The sequence below is a fragment of the Triticum aestivum genome, chromosome 1B (assembly GCF_018294505.1).
Source record: "Triticum aestivum cultivar Chinese Spring chromosome 1B, IWGSC CS RefSeq v2.1, whole genome shotgun sequence".
Taxonomy (NCBI): Eukaryota; Viridiplantae; Streptophyta; class Magnoliopsida; order Poales; family Poaceae; genus Triticum; species Triticum aestivum.
The window spans coordinates 52,747,249-52,755,512 of record NC_057795.1 but is presented as its reverse complement, the minus strand read 5'-3'; the positions used below and the strand labels follow the sequence as shown (position 1 = coordinate 52,755,512).

The 8,264-nt window shown below is 46.6% G+C and overlaps 2 protein-coding genes across 2 annotated transcripts; one reads left to right on the top strand and one right to left on the bottom strand.

Annotated features, from left to right (window-relative positions):
- Nucleotides 1–1,396: 1,396 nt before the first annotated feature.
- LOC123106212 (uncharacterized) lies at nucleotides 1,397–4,746 on the top strand. The gene is made up of 3 exons (XM_044528440.1): nucleotides 1,397–2,282; nucleotides 2,374–2,597; nucleotides 3,847–4,746. The coding sequence occupies exons 1-3, from the start codon at nucleotides 1,448–1,450 to the stop codon at nucleotides 4,432–4,434; spliced, it is 1,647 nt and encodes a 548-aa protein (XP_044384375.1). The 5' UTR covers nucleotides 1,397–1,447; the 3' UTR covers nucleotides 4,435–4,746.
- A 1,901-nt stretch (nucleotides 4,747–6,647) lies between these two features.
- LOC123086274 (uncharacterized) lies at nucleotides 6,648–7,950 on the bottom strand. The gene is made up of 2 exons (XM_044508003.1): nucleotides 7,488–7,950; nucleotides 6,648–7,394 (listed from the first exon to the last, which is right to left on the bottom strand). The coding sequence occupies exons 1-2, from the start codon at nucleotides 7,670–7,672 to the stop codon at nucleotides 6,932–6,934; spliced, it is 648 nt and encodes a 215-aa protein (XP_044363938.1). The 5' UTR covers nucleotides 7,673–7,950; the 3' UTR covers nucleotides 6,648–6,931.
- Nucleotides 7,951–8,264: the final 314 nt, after the last annotated feature.

Below are 8,264 nucleotides of genomic sequence, written 5' to 3'. Positions count from 1 at the left end.
GCTGCTCCAGCGGCCGGAGAGAGGGGGGACCCCGTTCCTCCGCTCTGTAGTTAGGTTTTGGATTTATAGGTCGTGGTGCGTCGTTGGGGTGGTGGGAGCGGCGCCCGGACGAATAAATCTGCCTCAACCCCACTCCCACACCGGCGGTGTCCTTCATGGCGGCGTCTCGGAGTTGATGGCATCGTGTCTCTGTCGATCCCTTAGATCGACAACGTTAGGGTTCATGGATGGTGTTGACGAGGCGGCGGCGGCAACTCCATCAGGTGTGTCTCTCCTTCTGCTCTGTCCCCGTTGCTGTGGCGTTGTCTCCGACGTCATGGTGGAGCAGGGAGGTTTTGTCGTTCAGGAGTACGCGCAGGCGGTTGTCTACGCAAGTGACAGCTGGAAGATGGAGTATCTTGTGTTGGGTCTGTGGTCGAAGGCGGACAGTTCTGGTTTCATTCTCCGACGCCGTCGTCATGCGAGGGTGTCAGTTCTGAAGTTCGATGGCGTGTCCGGGGACATGTTGCCCCGGTCTGATTCTTTCAACGGCTATGGTTTTGCTTTTGGCAAACTACTTTGGAGGTCCGTAAAGCTGCTGATCAGCGATGGAGCCGCGTCGAGCTTGGACGAAGAGGTGATCTGTCTTTTTATCCTTTGGTGGCCGCTTCGGTGGTGTCGAAGGAAAGGGACAGGCGCTGGTATTTCATAGGATTTTCCTATCTTTTCAGTCATGTATGGTCGGTGCTTACGTGCCTTGTAACTTGATCTTTATTCTATATAAATGAGACACGTATTACCATGCAAAAAAAACTAGACCTTCTATTATTGTGCTCGTATATATAATTTTTTTGGTGGAGGAATAACTTTCATGGTATTTTTTATGGAAAAAAATCAACACTATAGAGTACTCCCTCCGTTCGGAAATACTTGTCATCAAAATGAGGGAGTACAAGTTACTATTTGCAATATTTTATCCTTGATTTTTTTTGCCCTGATGTGATGTCTACGGGAGCTTTTCCTTCGCGAAACTTTTTATACCAGCACAATAGAATGTCAAGTTTATTTCAAAAAATGGTTCAGATTTTTTTTTCGTAATTACTTCTGTTTGCATATCATCAGGTTTTGTTTTGAGAAATTTTTGCATATCATCAGGTGTATATACACACCCAAGAGCCAATGGGTATTTCCCTACGAACATTAGGCTTCCATGAAAAAAATACGAACATTAGGCCTTTTTTTTTTGAGGAAACGAACATTAGGCCTTCTTTGAGCAAAGTTTCCCACTAGGGCTATCGGGTCCGAATCGACCTCAGGCAGCCCGGCCTTGGCCCAACACCCGAGACGTTTCCAAATCGGCAACTCTGCCCTCAACAATGCAGAGGAACCCCAAAATCCCCCACCCAGAGAAGAGAAGGCGAGGGTTGATCTAGGGTGGGTTTTCTGGCTCTTCTCTAGCAGAGCAGCTATGGCGTTCACACTGCAGGAGCAGTTTGATGCTTACGTCGATTTGATGGTGGGGGTGAAGGACCATGAGGAGATGATGATGAAGGACGACGAGGCCGCGGAGAGAAGGAATAAAGGTCTCGCCCCTAAGAAGAAGAAGAAGAGCGCCAAGAAGGCGGCGGATTTGGAGTGGGCGAGGAAGAGTTTGGAAGCAGAGAGGGCCAAGGTCGGGGGCAGCATCAGGCCCGAGACGACGACCAAGGAAGAGAAGGCGAAAGTCAATCTAGGGTTTTCTCGCGTTAGCAGAGAGGGGATGGCGTTGACGCAGGAGCAGCTGGATGCTTGCATCGATTTGATATTCGAGGAGAGGGATGAGGTGGCGACCAAGGGCGATGAAGCGGCGGAGGAGGCGGAGAGAAGGAAGAGAGGTCTCGCCCCCAAAACGGAGAAGGCGGCGGCGGCGGCGGGAGTAAGTACGAAGAAGGCGGCGGCTTTGGAGTGGGCGAGGAAGATGTTGGAAGATGAGAGTGTCAATGACGGAAAATGTTGGGAGCCGAGGGCGATGACCAAGGAAGACCTCGCGGCAGCGGCCGTGTACAGAGCCAAGGCGGAGGAGGCGCGCAGGAACCATGAGCGGAGGGAGCAGCATGATGCCGTGACCAAGTGGATCGCCACGGGAGACCCTGAGGCCGTCGAGCGCTGCAACCAGTGGATGGAGGAAGACATTGAGGCCATGAGGCTCAAGGACATCGATCCCACCGAGGATCTCTCGGACTGGGAGGCCGTCGAAGCCAAGAGGTACCGGGAATTCTGGGAATTTCTATGGGCCGACTCCTTCGGTTCCTGGGAGGACACCAGTAAGCAAACCCAAATCCCCTCCCCCTCTTGATCAATTTCTCTTGGATTAATCTCTGCTAAGCATCTTGATTGGTTGACATTGATCTGCAGCACCTATCCTGCCCATGCGTTACACGGACGAGAAGCCTCCGCGCGGTACGGCCTACCCTGTGCGAACTCTGCAGGTCTTTTCGGTCAGAGTTGCAGCCATCAAAGGTGGATTGGACTGGCCTCTGGATGTGTATGGTATCGTTGCCGCACGTGACTCGTTGGATCACAATCGCAACATTATCTTCCACCGCACTAGGGATAACTGCCAAACCATCGACAAGAAGGTTCGTATTCTCCTCGCTGAATGTTACTTGGTGCCATATTATTGTTGCCTCCATGATGTTATTTGTATAGGGATATATTCTTGTATAGTTAAACTAGAGATTTAAAATATGAAGTAAAATGAGAAAATAATTACTCTCTTAGGCTTTCTGGAGATGAAATACACATATCCCTGGCATTGACTTTCTCCAAACTATAATTTTACCTACTATACTAATATCAATACAGATACACATAAGTTTGCACGAAAATGCTTTGTGTATGATGAAAAGCTGTCCAACCTGTGTACGACGCTCATCCAGGCCGTATACCAAATGCAATGGACGGTGAACATAAAGTGCCTTGCATTGTCGGACAAATTTAATATATCACAACTCGAGTTTATGGGAGTCTGTGGTATTATTACGAAGTTCCATGCATACACTGGTGATTGTAAAATAGCCATGGCAAATCTGATTGCTACTTGGAACTTGCTTTATGAAAAAAAAATGCTAGTAGCTATACACCAAATGATCAACCCATGGAGTATGGATAAGTCTGCTAGTGTAGGTGGGAAGCATGTTGTTTTTTTGCAAAAAAGTTCTGAGTTCTAAAAGGATTTCACATAAGAAATCAACATGGAGATGAAAATACATAGTCTGTTTTCCAGTCTTGTTATATCCACGTTCAAGTTTGAATAATCAATGTGCATTTCTAATGTGAGTTAGCGTAGATTTCTTCCAGGTATAGGGGAATCCTATGGAATAGTGCCTGCAACTTTTACCCTCTCGTGACTATTTCCCTTTGAGAATTGTCCCTCAGTTTGTTTGAGGCCAGCACTCATTTCCTATGTACTTGATAATTTCTTGTATTCTCCTGTGAAAATGCTCTAGTGTTGTTTGCAATCTGATCTCTTAGATATTACTTTCAGAACATATTATGCACACCAAGAAATACCCCTTTTCTGTTTGCCTCTAAAGCGTTTGCATCCTGTACATAGTTTTGAAGTGTATGTTTTGATTGTGATGTTCAATGCTAGCATCTTCTTTTTGCTTCAATCTGCATATTATTTGTTTAAAATGCAAGGGTGTTAAAGATTTGAAATGCTTGCTGACCCAACTCAAATTCTAGCTCTTGTTATTAAGTTTACCTTAAGTGGTTTACTTGTCAATGGACACATTCTTTCTTGACATCAGCTTAGATTGGTTATATTCGCACCAGTCTTACTCAAGATAAATTATACATGACTTACATTCTGAATTTTGCATGCAGAATCCATGTCTGAGACTGACAGGTCCAACCCGCGCTGTTGTTGTTGTGGATCCTGTGTACTTTGAGGTTAACTTGCGAGTAAAGGGCAAAACTGAATCTGAGGATAGAGATTTGAGTTATGTGGCTGTTTATTATCGTGATTCTGGCACTAGCGAATCGTACGCGTTTAAAAATGTCAGCACTAGCAAGCTTAGCACAGTGGCACTGATGTTGGGTGATATTGTTCATTCAGTGGAGGCCACCATCAGTGTGAGAGTGGTTTGTGGCGAATGGCCGGAAGGTTGTAGAGGTCTAATTTTTGCCAGTACCGCCAGTATCGACGCCCAGAAAATTGAGTTGCTTGCGTTCGGAGATGACAAGTTGCCTGTTGCAGCTAATGGCATGATAAAGCTTTCACGGCGTGTTGTATCTGTTGAAGCCGATGGAGAGTTGAGAGTCTGTGTCATGGCAAGTAGCCTGGAGGATCAAACTGTTGAGAGAGATTCAGAAGCATTCAAAGCCAAGAAAGCCTCCAGGAGCAGGCGTATACTTGAAGTTCACTCTTGTAAGTTGGAAGTCACCATCGCATGGTCTTTTGTCCCGAACTAGCAAAGACTGTCTGGGTTTTGTTGCTGGATGATTGTTATTGCCCTACTGATGGCCTCTGGTTTATCTCAAAGTGGTACCTGTGTGTTGGATGTTAGTTGTATCCTGGTTAGATGTGTCTTGACTAGTACAGTACTATGTAGTGTGGGCAAGCTAAGATATTTGACTATGTAATGTAGTGTCCTGGTCAAATTTGTCTTGACTAGTATGTAATGTGGGCAAGCCAAGATATATTTGACATGTAATGTGGACAAGTTAAGATATGTATTTGACTATGTAATGTGGACAAATTAAGATATGCATTTGACTATGTAATCTTTTGGAGGCGCGGGTGAAGGGGATCACAAATGAGAAAGGGGATCGGCATTCTGGGGCACTGCAGCGTCCCTTGAGCCAGGCGCCTTGTCTTCTGGCTGTGCCAAGCGCGGCGCTGCTGCATGGTTGGGGCAGGTGGAGCTGTGGTTCGGAAGGGCGTCGTTGGGTGTGCCTGTATCGGGAGCACAACGAAGAGCTCCAAGGCATTTGGCTTTGCTTTGTTGGCGTCAAAATATTCATCCCTCAGCCTCTGTTTCCTTGCCTCCTGCTGGGTGCTGTTTCTGGGTGTGGAGCATGCCAGTTTGGGACAGTGCAAAATCAGGGCATGGCTGCTGGGTTGAATGCTTGTGTAGGTGTGTGTATTGGCTCAGGGAGCGGCTGATGTGAATGAGGCTGCACAAATGAAGGTGGGGCTGATGCAGTTGTGGCCACCGAAATTCGAAAAGACATGGAAGAAGCTTGAGCTGATCTATCATGTCTCGGATGAAGAAGCCAGTGTTGTGCAACAGAAACAGTTGAGCTGGATGAGTTGCTTTGTTGCGAGTAAGTTACGTGGCTACAGAGGTCAAGAATCACATGGATTTGAGAGGGGGGATCGCAACACGACCGACTTTTTTCACCGGAAGGCCACTTGGAGAGCAAATAAGAACCGCTTAGCTTATCTGAAGAACGGAGCAGACCAGATTGTTAATGATCAGAAAACAGATGGCAAGAGACTTCTTTGCTCATCTACACACCAAGTACCAGTAAGTTAATCCAGAGATAATTCTGAATCTGTGATGCCATTTTTCAAATTGGGCTGTTCAAAGCACCTGGTATGATGGGTTTTTCTGCAAGCAAAACTGGGTATCACAACAAGCGCAGGGTATTCTAAACAGATATGTGCTCACCCATGCTAGGAAATGGGTGTGATCAGCAGGATGGATAGATGGTAAGATAGATTCTTCAAGTCCAATCTGTGGGTTTTATAGAGAGGTACCTTGGCCTACCTGTACCTCTTGGCTGTATGAAAGCAGGAAATTTCAAAACCATCGTAATAAAGCTTCTAAAGCGCCTATTGGACTAGTCTGAAAATTATTTATCTTCGGCAGGGAAAGAAGTGCTCATTAAGTCTGTTATGCAGACTTTACCTACATTGTGCAATGGGAATTTTTAGGTTTCCAGTTGGGCTTTGCGAAGATTTCATACAACTCATCTGCAACTTTTGGTGGGGGAATGCAAAAAAATCGAAGGTGTACACACTAGGCCTGGACCTTCTGAAACATGGTATCATCGCCTGTGTGGCGGGGTATTAATCATGGCCGGGACCTTCTGAAACATGGTATCATCTGGAGAATAGGATCGGGTGCCGCAGTTAGGATCTGAGGCGACAACTGGGTACCAAGAGGCAACCTAAGTCTCAGCACACCTAGGAAAGGCTCGAGTCACATCTATCTCTGACTTACTGCTGCATAACCCGAAGCGCTGGAATGTGGATCTGGTTCAGAAGTTTGTTATCCACATGATGCAGATGTGATCCCTGATATCTGCTTATCTAATTATGGTAAAGATGATTTTTAGGCTTGGCAACATGAGAAGAATGGTAGGTTTTCTGTTAAGAGTGCCTATCACCTTGCTGCAAACCTGACATAGAACCAGGACAAGGGGCAGAATAGTGCTGGGCATGACTAACAGTGATTGTGATGACACAAGGCTGATTTGTGGTAACTGGCGATTTCTGTAGTTACAACAGATTTGACCATACAATGATGATCGAAGCTGAACTTTTACTCTTAATTCGTTCAAACAAGTGCACTACCCTGACGGTGAGGAGTTTGGTATTAATATTCAGATAATTGTTGTTAAGCATTCACTTCAGTTGCTGCTAAAATGATTATCGTTTATACTTTTGCAGGATAGATAACACATATAGAACTAGTACTAAATTGACAAGGCAGCACCAAACATCATTTATGGACAGATCATAGTCTCCAATCAAAATTTACAGAGGTTACATTATCAGCAGAGATTGGCGAAGAAGAGGTAGTTGTCGTCGCGCTGATGGTCATGAAGGGGAGCAGCAGCAAGGGTGGTGCAGATTGTAGCAGCAAAACGAGGCGTAGACGAAGAGCAGCAGAGTTTGGAGAAGAACAGCAGCAGGGTTGGAGAAGAACTGCAGCAGGTGGCGCAGGTAGAGCTTCAGTAACTAGAAACGGGGGTCATGGACATCTTCTCCCGCACCCTCTTCCTGCAGGGACTCCCACGTTGCTCTGTCAAGCAGGATTTCATCGTTCCGCATCAGCAGTGTCAAGTCACCCTTTGTCCTATCTCCAATGATCTCCTCAAATGAAAAATATTGGCATCTGTGCATGACCCTGCCCAACAAAGTAGGACTGTCAACAGCGCCGTTCTTGCATACTTGCAGCGCCATCCTGGAGAGTTGACCCCAATTGTTGATGCGCCCCCAGAAGTGGTTAGGCAGAGGGGTGGCATCTTGGTTGTTTACAATTGCATCGATGACCATCTGAAGGATACAGAGAAAACGAAGTGCTTCGCAAAACATCACGACAGCCCGGAGCAAGGTTGCCTTGATCTCAGCAAGGTCACTCTCAGACCGAGCCAGCGCGTAAAACATATGCATGATGCAATCAATGCCTCCCACGGTGGTCCTGTACACAAGATAGTATTTACTCAGTAATAATTCTTTCCACTAATTCGAGAACTGGAGATGATAAGAATGTACCAAGATGTTAAGTACTCACTCCGTGCTGTGGTTGCCAGACACTCTAATTTCAGCAGGATTCAGCCAGGTGGGCATGTACTCTCCCCGAAGTCGGTACCATGTACCCCATACTCTCTTTTCCTGCCGCCGGAAGCCGACGATATATCCGTCATAGTCACACACAAGCAGCTGCACCCTCACTGATGGATCAAGGGAGTTAAACATCTCAATAATGTGGTAACTTCGGCCACTCCTTTTCTTCTTCCTCTCTTTCTTCCAGTCATCATCCTTCTCCTCCACCACCACCTCCTCCTTCTTTTTCTCCTCTTTCAACTCCACTTCCTCATACTCGCAGTCATCTACTACGTACCGAGATTTCCCTCTTCTTTTCTTCGCCTTGGCCACCTCCACCTCCTTCTTCTCCTTATTCACCTCCACCTCCTCATACTTGCTGTCAGCTTCTACGTAATGAGATTTCCCACTACTTTTCTTCACCTTGTCCACCACCACCACCACCACCACCTCCTCCACCTCCTCCTCCTCCTCCTCCTCCTCCTCCTCCTCCTCCTCATCATCATCATCATCATCCTCCTCCTCCTCCTTATTTGTCTTCTTCTTCTTCTTCTTCTTCTTCTTCTTCATTTTCTTGTTCTCCTCTTTCACCTCTATCTCCACCTGCAACTCTACGTCCTGCTCATCATCATTCGCATCCTTGCAACTAGGGTTACGGTGTGGTGTCACCGCAACATTGAAATATCTCAGCGGGGCCATGAGACTGTTCGTTCGAACCCGGCCGCGTATCAGTCTCATGTAGGAC

Coding starts and splice junctions, on each gene's coding strand:
- LOC123106212 (XM_044528440.1), top strand. CDS start 1,448: ATGGCGTTCACACTGCAGGAGCAGTTTGATGCTTACGTCGATTTGATG. Junction 2,283..2,373: donor CGGTTCCTGGGAGGACACCA/GTAAGCAAACCC, acceptor ATTGATCTGCAG/CACCTATCCTGCCCATGCGT. Junction 2,598..3,846: donor GCCAAACCATCGACAAGAAG/GTTCGTATTCTC, acceptor TTTTGCATGCAG/AATCCATGTCTGAGACTGAC.
- LOC123086274 (XM_044508003.1), bottom strand. CDS start 7,672: ATGTTTAACTCCCTTGATCCATCAGTGAGGGTGCAGCTGCTTGTGTGT. Junction 7,395..7,487: donor TCTGGCAACCACAGCACGGA/GTGAGTACTTAA, acceptor TCTTGTGTACAG/GACCACCGTGGGAGGCATTG.